The sequence below is a fragment of the Phyllobates terribilis genome, unplaced genomic scaffold, assembly GCF_046119375.1.
Source record: "Phyllobates terribilis strain yellow unplaced genomic scaffold, ASM4611937v1 Scaffold_3__8_contigs__length_932513732, whole genome shotgun sequence".
NCBI classification, from domain to species: Eukaryota; Metazoa; Chordata; class Amphibia; order Anura; family Dendrobatidae; genus Phyllobates; species Phyllobates terribilis.
Window position 1 is genome coordinate 568,741,622 of NW_027362763.1, and position 20,223 is coordinate 568,761,844.

General features: G+C 41.3%; 1 protein-coding gene across 1 annotated transcript in view; it reads left to right on the top strand.

The window, feature by feature from the left end:
- The window catches only part of LOC141257186 (scavenger receptor cysteine-rich domain-containing protein DMBT1-like), a 458,733-nt gene that overhangs the window by 389,136 nt on the left and 49,374 nt on the right, over positions 1-20,223 (top strand). Inside the window, exons 41-45 of the mRNA XM_073671423.1 lie at positions 3,276-3,590; positions 11,992-12,024; positions 15,205-15,219; positions 15,295-15,451; positions 16,725-16,927. Coding sequence (XP_073527524.1) covers positions 3,276-3,590; positions 11,992-12,024; positions 15,205-15,219; positions 15,295-15,451; positions 16,725-16,927 — 723 coding nt within the window. The remainder of the gene's footprint in view (positions 1-3,275; positions 3,591-11,991; positions 12,025-15,204; positions 15,220-15,294; positions 15,452-16,724; positions 16,928-20,223) is intronic.

Consider the following 20,223-nt stretch of genomic DNA (forward strand, 5'->3'; position numbering starts at 1 on the left):
TGAATCTTGTGAGGAGGCAGTATTGGAGAAAAAAGTGTGATGAGACAGCATGGTGGGAAAGTGTGAGGGGACAATATGAAGGGAGAAAAGTGTGAGGGGACAGTATGGGAGTGAAATTTGAGGGGACACAATATAGAAACTGGGTAGTGTGGGGTGGGCAGTATAAATAGGGGCCAGCATGGGGAGAAAATGTGAGGGCACAGAAAGGAGGGCACATGATGCAGAGGGGCATGAAGAGTGAGGAGAGGGCACATTATAGAGACTGGGTAATATAAGTGGGACACAGTTTGAAGGAACAATTTGAAGAGAGGCCCTGTATAAAAAAAAAGGGTGCAGCATTGTGGAGGACATTTAAGATAGTCAAAGAGGGTGGTCTGTGGTGGTTATAGTTCATAAGGGCATACCTGACAGTTTGGAGGCTATGCACTTTAAGAGGGACATTGTGCAGGTCACATTTTGTACAGTGAGCAAAGTGAGGGGCAATTACTTATTCAGGGCCATAATGTAGGGCAGATATTTTTATTTAGGAACATTATAATGACACTGTTATTTTTAAAGGCATCATGTCTGGATGTCTTCAAATCATCATGTGTCTGGACAAGATGGAGAAGAAAACAAAAACAGAACTACTGTTTTTGTTTTGGCACCTATAGATGGCACCTGTAAGATGGCACCTATAAGGTATCTGGTTGTAAATGTTTATTTGTGATATTGATTACAACTCATTAGTACTGTGTTTCCTATATGGTATTCAGTCTGATGATGGTTGTTAACAACAACTCCAGTATGTCCTTACCATGGATAAGGACAAACTATGAGTTGTAGGTTCACGTGATACTATTGTACATGAGGCTGACCTGATATTGCAATTGATTGCCATATAATCTTGGAGATGTGTTCATGTACATTTAATGATGGTTCTGGTGATGTATTCATGTACTGATAGTGGTTCTGTATTATTGTACTGCTGTTGGTTCTAATGATTTATAATAAAAGTATATACTGTATATATAAAATACAATATATTCAAATCTAAATCCTAAAATTTGGGCCCCACAATAACGTATGTATAGGACAATTAAATATGTGCGAAAATATGTGCAGGAGTATACAAAAAAATTATTAAACAAAGTTAATATACAGTATCTTGAAAAAGTATTCATACCCTGTCAGCTTTCCACATTTTTTCACATTACACCATTAACTTACAATAATAATAATAATATATATATTTTTTTATAGCACCAACATATTCCACAGCACTTTACAATTTTTAGATGGGGGACTTATACAGACAATAAAGACATTACAAAATAAACATAACTCAGATATCAAAAAGAATGAGGGTCCTGCTCGCAAGCTTACAATCTATGAGACTTAAATGTATTTTATTGGAATTTTATGTGATATACCAACACTAAGTAGTACGTTTTTGTGAAGTGTAAAGGAAATGATACATGGTTTTCTAAATATTTAAAAAATATGAAATCTGAAAATTGTGACATGCATTTGTATTCAACCCATCAAATACTTTGTAGAACCATCTTTCACTACAATTACTGTTGCAAGTCTTTTGGGGTATGTCTCTACAAGCCTTGCACATCTACCAGCCTTGCTTAAATTTTTGCACATTCTTCTTTGCAAACTAGCTCCAGCTCAGTAAGATTAGATGGAGAGCATCTGTGAACAGCAATTTTCAAGTCTTACCACAAATTCTCAGTGGGATTTAGATCTGGATTTTGACTGGGACACTCAAACACATAAATATGCTTTGATCTAAACCATTCCATTGTAGCTCTGGCAATATGTTTAGGGTTGGTGTCCTGCTGGAAGGTGACCTGTACCCAAGTCTTAAGTCTTTTGCAGCTTGTAACAGGTTTTTCTAAGGATTGCTCTGTACTTATCCCCATCTATCTTCCCATCAAGTCTGACCAGCTTCCCTGTTCTTGCTGAAGAAAAACATTCCCACAGCATGATGCTGCCACCACCATGTTTGATGGTGGGTGTGGTGTTTTCAGGGTGATGTGCAGTGTTAGTTTTCCACCACACATAACGTTTTGCATACTGCTTCAAAAGTTATAGTTTAGTCTCAGCTGACAAAAGCACCTTCTTCCACATGTTCAAACAAAGCTGCTCAAACCAATAACTGCTCAGTGCAACTTCACAAGGGGCAGAAAGAATGTGTTGGAAGCAGAAATCCTAAAAGCCAATGTCGACCCCATGACTTAAATTAAGAAGCCAGACCAGAAACTCCATATGAAAACATATGTAAAGAGGTGTTTGCCCCTCATCAGTGCAAAACAGGAGATCTGATCTGTCTGGATGTGAGGATTTTGACATGCGGTTTATGGAGGGAACATTTCTCTTCATGGAGAGTGTCAAGCTGGTGTAAGGAGACTTACAGGCTATGCAATGCTCTTCTTGGAATTTAAATATGCAAATAGCCTCCTGCCACAGCCATTGCACAGCCATGCCAGCCACACATTTCCTAACTGCCCACTTTCTTTCATAGCGCTAGATTGTACTGCTGCTATCGGGTTGCCATTGCTGGCCCTAAACTGCTACATATCTCTTTGACTGCACAGTTCTAACTTTCTACATAAACATGAAACAGCTCACAAAATAGGACCATATTTTTAAAAGGCTTGGTGACATCAAGCCATAGCTTCTTCACTTTGAAAACAGTACTCCTGTTTTGCGTCCCTAAAAATGGGGATAATTTGGGGAATTTTGAGAAAAAGACTTTTTAATTTCCTAATAATTTTATCATTAATAAACCAGGTTAGGGCAACAAAAAAGGGGTATTTTTCAATTCAAGTTGAGTAACAATAATGTATTCACATTCAAAAGAGTACACCTGGTTTGTATCCCTAATTAAATGGGAGCTAAAGTATAGATGCAGAGGAAGAGGACTCAGTGTCTCAAATAGCGTAAATCTTGGATGGAGTAGGTATCTGGAGCTGGCAGGGTACGCGGTATGCACCGCTAGTTCCTGGTGCACCAGATGGATACCGCGTTCCCTGCCAGCATCTATACTTTAGCTCCCACAAGCAGTCTGTGTACTGATGAAGGTATGTTTGACCGAAACGTTTTGTTAATTTATGGACTGCATTAAAAATTTTACTTTAATGAACTCTTGAGTGCCGAGGTTACTCTATAGCATAGTATGGGTTCGGCCCCTATTTGAGCACCAGTGTCCAGCAGTGCAGCGATTTTCTCTACTAAAAATCAACTCTGTCTTTAACAAAAGTACATTATTTTGGTGTTTTTTTTAGAAATTCTTCCTATGCGACTGGTCAATGGCAATCATTCATGTGCTGGACGGGTAGAAATTTACTACAACAATGCATGGGGAACAGTATGTGATGATGTTTGGACCATCAATAATGCACATGTTGTATGCAGACAGATGAACTGTGGATATGGAATTTCTGCTTTACATTCTGCATATTTTGGACAAGGCTCTGGAGACATTCTGCTAGACGATGTGCACTGTGTAGGAAGTGAACAGTACTTGTGGCAGTGCAGTCACAATGGTTGGGGCTCTCATAACTGCAATCATGGAGAGGATGCTGGAGTCATCTGCTCAGGTATGTTTACAGAGATATCAGAACGTTTCCTAATATTCCTCCATGCAACACCATTGTGCAGGGAACATTATAAGGCAATGCAGCTCCAAACCAGTACTGTGTTCTTTTATGATCATCAGTAGGGACCTCAGAAGTCATATGTCAGATGAGAAAAATCCTTCAGTAAGTCTATACGTAAAGTATAATAACGTTAGAATTCCAGACTGCAAGTCTTTGAGCATGTGCTCAGCAAGTAGGGCATTTGAAGAGGACCTGTCAGCAGGTCAAAAGTGACCAGTTTTTCTCTAATTTTATGCTCAGCTGAGTATGCATTTTTTTACTTTATTTTTAAAATCTGCCATACCATTCCAGTGATATGGACCTTTTATTTTAGTGCTAGTTTTTATGGTTTTACATTGCTAATAGAATTCTTGGGTCGTGTCTTTAGGCTGCTCTGGAATCTCGGGAATCATATGGTGGATCAAAAACTGACATATACAGGGGAGCAGTGAAAATAATTTTATAATCAAAAACTGGCCACTTTTGACCTGGTGACAGGTCCTTTTTAAGCCTTAAGACACACCGCTTTATAGATACTAAATTACATTGGTGCTAGAAGAAATTTTTGCAGCTCATGTCATGAATCAGAGGAGAAGCCAATATACTAGCAAAGTGTCAGCAGGAAATGACTTGGAGAAGCAGGTATAGTAAGTAACCCAGTTATGTAATTCATTTAATTATTAAATTGCTCAATTGAAGGCAGGGTAAACTAAATAATTTTAAGGGTAGGTTAATTTTAACATTGAGAGATAGAATATCCAAAAAAAAATGAAGAAAACCACATTGTATAAATTAGATAAATTTATTTGCATTTTGCAGTGAGAAATAAGTATTTGAACCCCTACAAACCATTATGAGTTCTTGCTCCTACAGACCAGTTAGATGCTCCTAATCAACTTGTTACTTGCATTAAAGACAGCTGTCTTACAGTCACCTGTATAAACGACTCCTGTCCACAGACTCAATTAATCAGTCAGACTCTAACCTCTACAACATGGGCAAGACCAAATAGCTTTCTAAGGATGTCAGGGACAAGATCATAGACTTGAACAAAGCTGGAATGGGCTACTAAACCATAAGTAAGATGCTGGGTGAGAAGGAGACAACTGTTGGTGCAATGGAAAATGGAAGAAATACAAAATGACTGTCAATCGACATCGATCTGGGACACCATGCAAAATCTCACCTTGTGGGGTATCCTTGATCATGAGGAAGGTGAGAGATCAGCCTAAAACTACACGGTGGGGGAACTTGTTAATGATCTCATGGCAGCAGTGACCACAGTCACCAAGAAAACCATTGGTAACACATTACACCTTAAAGGTTTAAAATCCTGCAGTGCCCGCAAGGTCCCCCTGCTCAAGAAGGCACATGTGCAGGCCCGTCTGAAGTTTGCCAATGGATGGATGATTCTGGATGATTCTTTGAGTTATGGGGAGAAGGTGCTGTGGTCAGATAAGACAAAAATTGAGCTCTTTGGCATTAACTCAACTCAACTTTTGTTTGGAGGAAGAGAAATACTGCCTATGACTAGAGATGAGCGTTGTTCTACTCGAACTGTTCGCCAATCTCAAATTCGAGCTGTTTTGGGCGGTGTTCGAGCCGTTCGGCGAACACGAACAATTTGAGAAAAATTCGGCTGTTCGAGGTTATGTTCGATAACTGTTCGTGCACCAAAATCATAACTGGATTTTTTCTCAGTAATGATGAAAATTAATGTTAATACGCAGTTTGAGTGTACAGCGGGTAAATTTGCAGAAATTATTCCTGCCATAGAAAGGGATGCACGCATGCAGGAGTATCAGCAGAGACTGTTGCAGAATCTTACATGTGCTTTTCCACAAAATACCAGTGGTGCACGTAGTGAATCTCACAGTTCCAACTTGCCAACCGTGGGACCGTCAAGTGTTCAGCACTCAAACCGTAACAGAACCACAGTATCTGCTGGTAACATCAATTTTGCGGAATCATTTCACCACTTTTTTAGCCCATCCTTTGCAAGGCCACAGGAGACAAGAAGTCTGACACATAGTCAACGCCTAGAGACGATGGTACAGGAGTATCTCCAAGTAAACATTGAAGCCACGACTGTGTCACTGGACCCTTGCTCTTTTTGGGCTTCCAATCTGGATAAATGGCCGGAGCTAGCCACTTACGCCTTGGAGATCTTGTCATGCCCCGCAGCCAGCGTTCTGTCTGAACGTGTGTTCAGCGCTGCTGGTGGTGAGCTGACAGATAAGCGCACGCAGCTCTCCACTGATAATGTAGACAGACTCATGTTCATAAAGATGAACAAATCATGGATCCGAAACGACTTTTCTACCCCTGTGTCATCCTGGGGAGAGTAAAAGCTTGATGATTGGTTAAAATCACCCTACCAACCGTTTTAAGCTTTCAAATTACTAATCATATTTATCTGTATCTTGACTGGAAAATAATTTGGGCTTTGTAGCAGTGTGCAGCACTGATCCTATTAGGCCATCTATACTAAAGCTTCACCAGATTTAAAATTAAAAATAATTTTTAGCTGCATCTAGCCCGGAAAATAATTTTGGGGCTCCGAGATGCGCAAGACACATAAGTGCCTTCTTGCTGCACTACCTGCAGCATGACCCTCATATTGTCAGAATTCGAAGTAATCATGACTACTGGGTTGCCACACTCTTAGATCCCCCAAACTTTTCGATCAACCTTTTCATTTTAATAAAGACCAAAAAAATGGTCATTTTTGAAATTATAAGCATTAGCAGGTTGTTAGAAACTGAAATCAAACAGTTTTCAACTCAAAACTTTATTCTAGGTGATGTTACATTTTCACATAGGACCCCTTGTTCGAAAGGAGCTTCTGAACTCTCTCGTCCATTGAATTTGTCAGGTTTTGGATGGTTTCTGCTTCAATTGTTTTGCATGAGGACAGAATACCCTCCCAGAGCTGTTGCTTAGATGTGAACTGCCTCCCGCCATCATAGACACTCCTTTTAATGATGCTCCAGAGGTTCTGAATGGGGTAGAGGTCAGGGGAGCATGGGTGTCACACCATAAGTTTGTCCCCTTTTATGCCCATATCAGCCAGAGATGCAGATGTTTTATGTGCAGCATGAGATGGTGCATTATCATGCAGAAAAATGATCTTGCTGTGAAATACACGGTTCTTCTTCTTGAACCATGGCAGGAAGTGCTGTTTGAGAAAATCCACATACATTATGGAGTTCATCTTTAGCGCCTTCAGGGATCCTAAAGAGGCCGACAATCTCTCTCCCCATGATTCCAGCCCAAAACATTACTCCACCTCCTCCTTGTTGGCGCTGTAGCCGTGTTTACGTGGGGTGTCCATCAACCAGCCATCCTCCACTCAATCCATCTGGACCATCGAGCGCTGCACGGCACTCATCCGTGAACAAAACTGTTTTGAAATCAGTCTTCATGTAATGTTTGGCCCACTGGAGCCGTTTCTGCTTGTGTGAAGTGGATAGAGGAGGTCGACAGGATGGCGTATGCACAGCTGCAAACCTCTGAAGGACCCTGCATCTTGTTGTTCGGGGGACGTTGGAGGCACAAGCAGCTTCAAAAACTTGTCTGCTGCTATGACAAGGCTTTTTTGCCGCTGCTCTTTCAACCTGACGTAATTGCCTGTAGGAAAGAGTCCTCAATCATCGCACAATGTTGATTGTAGTCATGCCTTGACCTAAACACTCCACAATTTGTTGCTTCTCAGCAGCCGACACATCCTTTTTCTTTCCCATTTTGGCAGAAAATGTAGGCTGCTTAATAATGTGAGAGAGCCTTCTTAAGTAGTCTTGCCTTTCATTGGACACACCTGCCAAACTAATTAGCACAGGTGTCTGCAATTGCTTACAGTGATATAAAGAGCCCTGACACACATCACCATCAATGAGTTTAACTGACAAACAAACAAATTCTTCCCTTATCACTCCTAAACACTTTTTGCATAATAATTTGGAACGCAGTGTACATGTGCTTTTCCACAAAACACCAGCGGTTCACGTAGTGAATCTTACAGTTCTAACTTGCCAACCGTGGTCTGTATGGAGTTGTTCAATAAAGGGCCCAAAATTAAGATAACATAGATGGGAGAGGTCTCTATGAATAGGAATTCCTAAGTATTTGATACCCTGTGAGGGCCAGGCAAAGGGAAAGTTGGACTGGATGGAATCCTATATGGATTTGGGGAGGGAGACATCGAGGGCCTCAGACTTCGCTGCATTGATTTTAAAATTTGACCATGTAACAAAGTGATCTATTTCAGCCATAACAGCATGGATGGATATATGTGATTGAGTGATATATACTAGGACATCATCAGCAAATAGAGAGCACTTGTACTCGGTGCCTCCCACCTCAATCCACCTAATATTGGGGTTATGGCGAATTGATGAGAGCAGGTGCTCCGTCACTAGGATGTATAAGAGAGGGGACAGAGGACATCCCTGCCTTGTCCCATTGGTGATTGTGAAAGGTGATGAAAATGTTCTGACGCACCCCCTGGGCCTTGGGACACCCGGAGCCGGACCCTTTTTGGTGGATGCTGGTGGTTGTAGTCTTCGTGGCGGCGACCCGGTTCCGTGGCTCAGGGCGGTCAAACCAGTGGCGGAACTATTTATGTGGTTTTGATGTTTAAATGTACGACTACGCCACCCGTGGATTGCGGTCAGAATGAACCGCCGCTACAGGGCAGACCGCTGAGGCTGGTGTTGTGGGTGCAGCAGAGCGTAGCATAACTCCCCACGGGAGGAGTATAGCCTCAGGGCAGTGTATGCGGAGGATGGGGGTGATGGTGCAGGGCAGCAGCAGTAACGACACGGAGTCAGTGATGCAGTTCAGGGCCTTTACTCACAGTTCTTATTATCCAGACCACGTCTGCAGGTAACGGCTGCCCACGTCGTACTGTGCTCACCAGGTGAGGGGCTCAGACAACTCCCAGATAACTTTGGAGCACTTCACAGGACCCCCTTTGTGTGTCCTTTGTCTGGCCTTTCTTACCAACACTTCTGTCCAGCTGCCTCGGGCCTCCTCTTGGTAAACTTGGCGCCAGTTTCCCTGACCCTATGTGGTGCCTTCCTAGCGGATGTAGCGAGGGGCTGCGCCACATAAAATGTCAGAGCCTCCGGTTTCTAGCTGAGGGTCGTTTCCTGCCTCCACTAGTTTGGGGACCGGTCTCCCCCTTTGGCCTGACCCCTCCACGCAGGTGGATTCGGGCGTGCGGTGGCGACTCGCCCGTCCGCACCCCTGGGATCCCTTCATTCCTCGTTCCTGGAGCCTTCTCCGCTCCTCTTCCTTCCTTCTCCCTCTTCCAGGCCTGGGCCTCTGTTACTAGGCCCACCTCCGGAGCAGAGCTCATGCAGAGCCCCTGCTCCCTGCCACTTCTGCTCAGACTTCTCTGCACTGAACTAAGATGGTGCCCACCTTTTATACTCCCTTCTCAATGCACCCAGGAACTGCTTCCTCCCTGCTCCTGCACTACAGGGTTCCCCTTCCTCAGTGTTCCCTCCCCCCACTCCAGCCAGGGACAGGGACTGTCGTGCCCATCTCAGGGGCATATTGGTCGCCCTGCCCCACGGCAATGTGGTGTAATGCATGCAGGTGTCGGGTCCTGATCCACACTCCATCCTTACCTGAGAGTGAGATATCACACCTCTGGGTGAGGTGCAATACGTCTGTAGCAACCGAGCCCTCAGGGTGCTACAGTTCCATTTATCTTCAGCCTAGGTGATGTATTGTGATACAGGGCCGTGATTTTGGCTATAAAAGGGTCCCCTAGACCCCTACCCCAAGCTTTTTAAGAGAATCATATATGGCGTGCCAGGAGACTCTATGGAATGCTTTCTCAGCATCCAACGAGAGTATCTAATTACAAATTTTTAACTGCATCTAGCCCAGGAAATACTTTGTGCCTAGTAGCAGTGTCTGCTAGTCAGCAGATTATCCCGGCTGTTAAGCAAGCTACACCACCTGTAGTTTAGACACTTAATTTTTTCAAAGGAAATGCTTCGGGACCATGGGATACTTAGTGAAGAGCATCAGGAGGCACCCCAAGGCATAGGGGCTGGGACTGGCAGTAGGATGCCTTGCGGTGGACAGCCGAGCTCGATCCTTATAAAAGCTTTTTAACTGCAGCAGCTTTAGTGGACGCTACTGGAGCTGGAATTACGCGGCTGCTGGCATGAGACTTGCCCTCCAATAGATCCTTGTAAATGGATTTAAAGTGTATTCATTCAAATTAGAGAGACAATTTAAATTAAAAAGCTTAGAGCTGCCTCCACCACAGGGGGGCTCGCTCGACCCACCAGCGGACAGGCACCAGTATTGGTAGAGGGGGGCTGGCCATCAGGGTTCACCGCGGCTCTGGCACAAACCCGGCGACACGGAGGTGGCACGGGCAGGAGCGGACTGGCCGTGTCGGCTTCTCACTTTTTGGATTTTAGAAGGGCATGACATGCCTATATCTGTGTCTCCCCCTCCTTTTACTCCTCCACCTCTTTTATTTTCGCATGACTATATGTACTTGTCACTTTTCCATGTGTTAGTTATGTCTTCTGAGCAGTTTGTCAGCTTTTGGACACCTTTGAAGGTGTTTTCTATGTGTTTCTATGTGTTTTTGTTTGCCTGCCATTGGTTTTAACGGTGTTCGAAGGTGTTCGACGAACAGTTCGACGAACAGTTCGGCGAACACACGGGTGTTCGACGAACCGAACCGAACTCGAACACTACGGGGGTGGCTCAACACTACCTATGACCCAAAGAACACCGTCCCCACTGTCAAGAATGGAGGTGGAGACATTATGTTTTGGGGGTGTTTCTCTGCTGAGGGCACAGGTCTACTTCACTGCATCAATGGGAGAATGGATGGAGCCATATACCATAAAATCCTAAGTGACAAACCCCTTCCCTCTGCCAGGACATTAAAAATGGGTCATGGCTGGGTCTTCCAGCAAGACAATGACCCAAAACATACAGCCAAGGCAATAAAGGAGTGGCTCAAAAAGAAGCACATTAAGGTCATGGAGTGACCTAGCCAGTCTCCAGACCTTAATCCCATAGAAAACTTATGGAGGGAGTTAAAGCTCTGAGTTGCCAAGCGACAGCCTCAAAATCTGAATCTGCAAAGAGGAGTGGACCAAAATTCCTCCTGACATGTGCACACCCCTCATCATCAACTACAAAAAACGTCTGACTGCTGTGCTTGCCAACAAGGGTTTTGTCACCAAGTATTAAATGTTGTTTGACAGAAGAATCAAATACTTATTTCTCACTGCAAAATGCGATTACATTTATCTAATTTATACAATGTGATTTTCTTGATTTTTTTGGGATATAGACTGTTCATGTCTTTGTCAGTGGGCAAACTTACAAAAACAGCAAGGGATCAAATACTTATTTCCTTCACTGTATAAATTCAATTAAGTTAAACACTGAATTGTTAAACCATGGCCACCGTGTTCATTTGCGATTTGTGAAGATGAATGACAATAAAATGCTTATCTGCCACATGTTTTCTCTCTCATACATTATTTTGGGTGTAGCATAGGGAGAAGTACCAACAGAAAATGGCCTGTTGTTTAAATCAGGATTTCATGATGACTTTTATTTTTACATTTTCATAAAGTTTTCTTTTTTGTTCTCCATTTCCCTAACAATATAAATATAAAAATCAGATACCTTACAATTTTCATACTGGCCAGTATAAATACAGGATTCATAGAAGGCACCATAGTGTCGGCTGTCAGTCAGTGCCAGGGGTGCGATTACAGCCACTAATTATGTACTGTGCGGTGACTGAAGCCAAGTGGGCTGCACCTTTATGACTGAAAGTCCGAGGCTGACGGGAGGATTAAAGTTAATTTCCTCCCGGCATCTGGGCTTTCAATGCGGCTGCCATGCAATTTCAGAATATTATTAACCTGCAGAATAACTCCATATCTGCAGGTTAATAGCGCTTTTTCACATTAGAGGTTCCCTTTAAATTTTGGTCAAATAGCAGATTTTTTCAAGTGTCTGTGAAATTAATGGAATCAAACATGATTTTTTAAAGCTAAAGTTTGACTTTTGAGAGTTAGAATATGGACAGGATAAAAAACATATCAGCTAAGAATCTTCAATCCTTCACTGCCAGTCTTCATTGCTATTGCAGCCTGTTTAATCTTCAATGGCAGCCTTGAACATCATGTTTGTATGAAAAAAGAGTACATCTTTTGCTATGAAAGGACAACTTGTATAGACAAATGATTCAAAAATGTTATATGTTATGTGTTATATGTTATATGTTATGAACATTTTTATAACAAATGTTATAAAATGTACCACTTCTATGCTAATAATGTATAAGCTGTATTATGATTTTCAGGTGTTCCCGGTACAACTTCAACGACCCCAACAGGTAAGATTGAAATTATCATGCTAGGTATGATAAGGACCAGCATACGACAATGGGAAAAGGGGGGAAGCCCAGCAACTAGGGAAAAGGAGAGTGGAGACTCCTAGGCAGATCTAACAACACCCTGACTCCCTAAATAGGTTCTTCACCTATCGCCGAGCAGGTTACCTTAGCCCTGGCTGACCCTAGAGCTAGGCCCTAGGTGGGGAGGGGGAGGGTTGAGCACTAGTTAGCCCCACTGCAACTAAAGACAAACAAAGGAAACAGACAAGGGGATACACTTAGCTTTGAGAAGACACAAGAGAGATCACGACTACAATCCACAAAGCAACTCCAAGAAGAATCTAGCCAACTGCTAGATCTCCAAACCTGAACAGAGGAATTTACTCTATCACCAGCAATTCTCTGGAGCAACTGAGTGTATTTAAAGATCCAGAAAGGGTTTGTTAATTAGCAGCAGAAGGTGGAGATCACCACTGGGTCCTAGAAAGGAAGGGATGATGAAAGGATCAAGAAGGTGTCTACAAGGCCAAGCGCAGCCGGATCCAGAATAACTGTCTGTCAAACCTGACACACACCCGTGACAGAAATGTATTAATTGAAACTTACCCAAATATGTCAATTTTATCTTATCTATACAATTAAAATAGGACACACAAGTAAACAGTCTTTTGAAATAGTAAACATATTAAATTTATGCCCTAAAAATTATACTCAAAGGGCAGTCTGATAATATATCTATTGTCTAAAGTGGAAATGCCCATTAGTTTGGAGGCTACCAAATGGTGGGTGTCAATGGAGGTGTTGAAGTCATTCATGATGATGGTGGGAATTTCAAAAGAGAGAAAGTGACAAAGCTGGGAGCAGAAGTAGTCGATAAAGGTGGGGACAAGGCCTGGAGATTGGTATATGATGAGCACTTGGAGGTTGGAAGGAGAATGGATATGGACAAAGTGAACATTAAAAAAGGGAGGGTAAGAAAGGGTAGAGGTGGGATTGGGTTGAAGGTGGAGTTCTAAGAAGAGAGAAGGCCAACTCTTCCACCATGTTTATTGCCAGGACAAGGAGCATGAGTGAAGGGAAGGCCACCATATCACAGTGCAGTAGGGAGACTGATTATGTAGGTAGGAGTAGGGAGGATAGATTGTGAGACGTAAAAAGGTTGTGAATGACATGGAGCTTATTGCAGATGGAACAGGTGTACCATAGTGCTCCAGAGAGATCAAGCAGTGAACTGGAGGTCAAGTGGGTGGGTTTTAGGTTAAAAATATTGCATTAGTTTCTAGTAGCTGATGATGGGAAGGAGAAATAATGGAGAGTTTTACCTATGGAGGTCCAGGATTGGGAGATATATCACCAGCAGTGAGGAGAAGTAGAGAGATGGAGTGGAAGTGGAGGAAGTAGAGTGAATGGTTTGTCTTGTGTTTTAAAACAAGGTATCTGAGGTTTAGGAGTAGGTCAGCAGATGAGGTCAGGTGCGGGGGATTGTGAGAAGTAAAGAGATCATGAATGACATGGAGCTTATTGAAGATGGAACGGACGTTCCGTAGTGCTCCAGAGAGAAGGAGCAGTGAAGCGGTGGTTAAGTGGATGGGTTTAGGTTGAAGAGATTGCAGTAGAAGCTGGGGAGTGATGGGATGGAGAAATAGAGGGTTTTACCTGTGGAGGTCCAGGTTTGGAAGATTTATCATCAACAGTGAGGAGAAGCAGAGATGGAGAAAAGGTGGAGAAAGGAGAGTGCATGGTTTGTTTTGTGTTTTAAGGGGAGTGATCGGGGGTTCAGGAGCAGGCCAGGAGATGAGGACAGGTGGGGGGTTAAGAGGGAAGGTGAGATAACTGTTTTGTGGGTGATGAGGTTTGAAGATAGCAAAGAAGAGTTAGGATTAGCGGAGCACTTAAAAGCTGCACTTGATGGAGCTGTACGCATAGACCATGGTCAGCATAGACCTATATCTTCAAATTTATACAAGTCTGCAGTCACATTGTCATGCAAGGTTTTGGAAAAACTAAGTGCAACACAAAGGGAAGAGGGGAAGGGAGCCCAGACTCTAGGGAAAGTGGGGAGTGGAGACCTCCTAGACTGATCTGATATCACCCTGTCTCCCCTACCATCCCTATATTGGTTCTTCACCAATCGCCACACAGAAATCTATCCCTGTATTTCCCTAACGCTTGGCCCTGGATAAAGAAGGGGGGATGAGCACTAGTCGATTCCCACTAACAACTAAAGAGAGCAAGGTAGACACACACGACGGAAAAATAAGTTAGCTAACTTAGCTTGAGCCGACTTCAGAGAGATAACACACATGCCTCTTAGCAGCAGAGAGGAAGTAAATAGACTGCACTTGCTCCAAGCTTTTCACAAGGAAACATGTGAATATCACTGACACCGCCCTGTAGCAAAGTGAAACTATTTAAAAACCCAGGCAAGGGTGTCAATTAGAGCAGAAGGGAGGTAGCCGCTGGGTCCTAGAGTGAAACAGCTAAGAAGGTGTTTGTAATGCCAAACGAAGAGATTTCTGCAAGCAACTGCAGGACGACTGTCTATCACATCTGACACATCCATGACACACATAGAGTGCAGATTTTCATGCCATACCTGGACAACCCCTCTAAGCAGGCTGTTTGTTACCTCTGAGTAACTATACATTTCTATAGTGTTGTCACATTATTAAAGAGATAAAAAGGGTTGGTCACAGTCATAGAAGACTTCAGAGTGTTATACACATTGTTTCAGGGTATTTGGAAACTTTGCGGTATTGGGATTCACATTAAATTAATTCACCGCAAATCAAGTTTTGGGTAAAAATTAGTTGAACCTAGTGAATTCGAATTTCATAACATTCATAGAATTCATTCATCTCTAGTGTTTTATTGCAGGATGTTTACATCTCCCACGGTTGAAATCTATATAACAATTGACACACTGCACGCACAAATTCTACTGTGTGCCTCTTTGTGCATCACTGTTCCCAGACAAGTTTTCTCCTGCACATGATTGCACAGTCATAACTATCACATACAATGACAATTAATAGTGCTATGTAGGTTTTAATATTTAAATTAAATGTGAAAACATTCTAACTTAATTATAATATAATGTCAATGAATAGTAATAAAAAGTACATTTTAAATCCAGCTACTAACGAGAGTTCTTCATTTTTATCTTGCTATCTTCTCTAGGCAACTTCACAACAGGTATGTTATAAATTACTTTTCCTTTCTCATCACTTTAGAAAGAATTTGTGGTGATTACTTCTTCATTTCTTTCAGATTCATCAAACAGAACCTGTGGTGGTCTGTTGACCCAAATGAATGGGAACATAACAAGTCCATTCTTTCCAAATAATTACCCTGCTAATTCCCACTGTATTTGGGAAATTCATGTGCCAGGGGGCTATTACATACGACTATCATTCCTTCATTTCAAGTAAGTTATTTAGTATTCAAATCCATTTGTGTTTTTGGAAACCCATTTGACAGAAACTAATACGTTTAGATGCTTGTCATTGTGTACCAGTTGCAAAGACAAACACAAAAGTCAATCGTTGGTATGGGTGCAACAATGTTAGTCTCTGAAAAAGACTCAATTTTATTATATAAACTGTTTGGAGAGTATATATTCTCATCAATGAGCTCCATTAAACTTAAATATTTTACTTAAAAAATGTCAATCTTGAGGGCTTGTAAATAATACAAAACGTTTATTAAACATAACTTTTATTAGTTAATTTACATAAAACTTACAGATTAGTATTTACCATACTAAGAAATAAAAAAATACAAAGTTGCATGTGTTCTACCTTGAAATAGAACCCATATGTACAGTTTATCATTGTATTTGATTCATATGGGATAATTGGAAGCTCATATGTAAGAGTGGGACTACTAGTAGATCAGTCTTCTTGTGTATTTGTCTGACCCAGTCATTGATTCTTTGTAGACTTGTCTTGGTAAAGATATCGCTAATTTATTTATTGCCTACCAACCTTGGCTAGATAGCGAATTATAAGCTAACAAACTGTTCTAGAAAAATCTAGTCCAAGAGTCATTTGGCATTTCTTTTTAAAACGAGGGTGATTCCTTCTCATAAAGTGGTGGCATACTGCTAGGAAATGGCAGTCACTAACAGGTATAATGAGTAGCCCGGAAACGTGATTTAATTGTTAGATAGCTGTTATGAAGGTAAAGTGATAGTATTTGTATGCCCTTAATTGTATTGGTCAGTGTTTTGCTGGTTCCAACACCACAAGGTTGCACCCTGCTCTCTATAGACAGACTCATGTTAGTATGGAAGTTCTGCGATTGCGCTAATTACTTTATATACAAAAGTTGCTTGAATTTGAAAAGCTTGGTATAGATGGTTTTCTCTTTCTGTATCTATGTTGTTACTTTTGTCAGGGCCCTTTCCCTGGTGTTCAGTGTGTCTTATATAAATTATTTATGAACATATTTATATTTTTATGAAATGTGATGCCTGGATCATGTTATAGTATGTTCCCCTCAGTGATGTTTATATTTTGTGACTTCTTTTATTAAAGTTAGCTAATTTTATTCAACTCATAGTACTATTAAACTTGTTTTTGCTGTTGTCTTTCAGCAAGCCATGTACCCACACAGCCATTTCTTTTTAAAGCTCTTTTTCAATGTACTTCACTTTGTTAGTATCTACTTGTAATTGTTTTTTTCTTTTATTTAAATAGTGTTGAACCTCATCCACGTTGTTTGTATGACTGGGTGACTATATATGATGGGATTCCTCACTACTCTCCTGAAATAGCAAGAATTTGTAATGGAAACATGAGCAACACTTTCTATTCATCTTCTAACATCATGAGCATTGAGTTCAGAAGTGACTCTACTGTACATCACAATGGATTTTTCGCCGTGTTTTCATCAATTTATGGTTAGTATAATAATGTGAACAAAAATTTAACTGCATTAGTGAACACTCACCAGCAAAAAATATTCACAGATGAATTGAAGAAATTAACCTCTGAAATTCTTGTTGTTCTTGTTAAAGGGAATCCGTCAGTAGGTTTTTGTTATGCAATCTGCGGTCAGCATGAGGTAGCAGCTAAGACACTGAATTCAGCAATGTGTCATTTATTAGGCTGTGTGCTGTTGTTTACTTACAATGAAGGTTTTATCACCAGGGGATTATCACCATTGGACAACATGGCATGTGAGCCTTGCTCCTACCACATCCCCTTCTCTGATAAGCAGCTCGCTGTCAATAAACAATGTACATGGAGAGCTGTGCTGTGGGCTGAGTTAGCTTTCTTTTTTCAAAATTCTTTTTATTGAGAGATTTTTTACAATATAAGGGTGGGGAATAATAATAATAATAATAATAATAATAATAATAATAAAATGTACATATACAAGTCCATTTCCAAATCTGAATTTAAACTTCACAAGTTTTAAACTTCACAAATTCGCACAACTCGTTAAAGGGTTGATTATGACTTGTAGGATTGCTGCTTCCAATAGGTGGCGCTATAGAGTACAAGTCCTCTTTTTCTCTGAAGAGGCAATTTGCATATTAAATTTCCCAGAGGAGCATTGCATGGCGAATAAGCCTCCTTACCTTGACGTGCCAGAGTTGGTGTGTCACTCTCCATAAGGAGAAACGTTACCCCTTAGACCTCAGTCCAGAGCCTCTCATCTAGCCAAATCAGTTCTCATACTTTGCACTGATGAGGGCCAACAGCTCGAAACACCGTGTCTGAAAATTGAGATTCTAATTTGGCTTTTATCCTAAGTCATATTGCACGACTCGTTAAAGGGTTGATTGTGACTTGTAGGATTGCTGCTTCCAATAGGTGGCGCTATAGAGTAAAAGTCCTCTTTTTCTCTGAAGAGGCAATTTGCAACTTCACAAGGTGAGGGAAGATTATAATGTGGAAAATCAAGAGTAATGGATGTAGGGTAAGAAATCAAGGGAGAAGAGAGAAATTAGTTAAGGGAAAAGGAGGGGTGAGGGTATAAAGAAAAAGCAAGAAATGGGAAAGAAATAAGATCAGGTTAATAAGGGAAGGGAAAGCAGAAGGAAGATTAAGGGAGGGGAAGGAAAAGGAAAATGGAAATAAAAGAAAAGACATAGCAACAGATCATCTAAGCATTGCTAAACCATGGGTGAACAGTAGAAAGTATCATTCAGCAATTCTAATCTAAAAGTGTAAAATCTGAAAAAGAAATACAAATATGTTTATATGAATGGGCTCTTCATACCTGAAGGAAAAATTGTGTTTCAAGAGGACCATCTGGAATAATAACTCTTTAATAAATTGTTCCTTAGAGCATAAGATAATTCAAAGAAATGATGAGTTTACATTTTTTCAATAATCTCAGTAAGGGGATCCATGTTTTTCCACTGTGAAGCTATGAGAGACGCTGTGGTAGTCAATGTAGAAACATAAAATGTTAGAGTTGGAAGGGACCTCCAAGGTCATCGTGTCCAACACCCTGCTCAATGCACGATTCACTAAATCATCTCAGACAGATGTCTCTCCAGCTTCTGTTTGAAGACTTACATTGAAGGAGAACTCACCAGCTCTCATAGCAGCCTGTTCCACTCGTTAATCACCCTCACTGTCAAAAAGTTTTTTCTTATATCTAATCTGTATCTTCTTCCATTCAGTTTCATTCCATTGCTTCTAGTCTTTCTTTGAGTAAAGGAGGATAAAGCTTATCCTTCTACAGCGTGACAGCCCTTGAAATATTTGTAGACAGCTATTAAGTCTCCTCTCAGTCTTCTCTTTTGCAAGCAAAACATTCACAAATCCTTTAGCTATTCCTCATAGAACATTGTTTGCAGATCAGTCACCATTCTGGGTGCTCTTCTCTGAACTTGCTCCAGTTTCTTCATGTCTTTTTTAAAATGTGGTGCCCAGAACTGGATACAGTATTCCAGATGAGATCTGACCAAAGAAGAGTAAAGGGGGATAATTCCTTCAGGTGATCTTGTCTGTATGCTTCTGTTAATGCAACCCAAAATTGTGTTTGCCTTTCTTTGCTGCTGCATCACTCTGTTGACTCATGTTCAGTCTGTGATCTATAAGTATACCCAAGTCTTTTTCACATGTAATGTTGCTTAGCCCTATTTCTCTCATTCTATAAATGCTTTTTTCATTTTTCTTACTCAGATGTAGGACTTTGCATTTCTCCCTGTTAAAAACCATACTGTTAGTTACTGCCCACAGTTCCAGTTTGTTTAGATCTTTTTGAATCCTCTCTCTCTTCTCTAGTATTAGCTATCCCTCTTAGCTTTGTGTCATCTGCAAATTTAATCAGTTTACCCTCAACTCATCTAAATCATTGATAAAGATGTTGAACAACACAGGGCCCAGGACAGAGCCTTGTGGTTCCTTACTTGAGACATTCTTCCAACTGGATGTGCAATCATTTATGACCACTCTTTGGGTCCGATCACTAAGCTAGTTATGAATCCACCTAACAGTTGCCTTGTCCATTCCATAGTTGGTCATTTTTTCAATAAGGATGGTATGAGATTCTTTGTCAAATGCTTTGCTGAAGTCAAGATATACTACATCTACTGGGTTTCCCTGATCCACCCTGTCAGTGATTCTGTCATGGAAGGAAATTAAGTTATTCTGACATGACTTATTAGTTACAAACCCATGTTGGCTCTGGTTAATCACTAGAGATGAGCGGTGTTCGACTAGAACTGTTTGCCAATCTCAAATTCGAGCTGTTTTGGGCGGTGTTCGAGTTGTTCGACGAACCCGAACGATTTGCAAAAAATTCGGCTGTTCGAGGTTATGTTCGATAACTGTTCGTGCACCAAAAGCGTGTCCTGCATGTCTGGCGCTATTTAGAGCACCAATCATGCAGGGATTGTCTGCCACTCACTGTAATGTCACAGCCATAGTGGTTGTGGCATTACAGTGGTTGCCCAAATCGATGGGAACAGTGCTCACAGTGAAACATGAAAAGCCGGCATTTCAGCAGCGGCATACACCGGTACCCGACAATTTAGAACCGAAAGAATAGAGCTTCACACATAGATTAGATAGATAGAAACATGTCAGTCACATATATATGAAGTACAGTGACAGTGTTGATTACTGTACTTGTCATTTAGTGTAAAGGATTTATCCAAAAAAATAATAGTGTTTTCGTGCACCGTCTCTTTAAAAAAGCCGGCCGGCAATTCAGCATCTGTACCCGACAATTTGG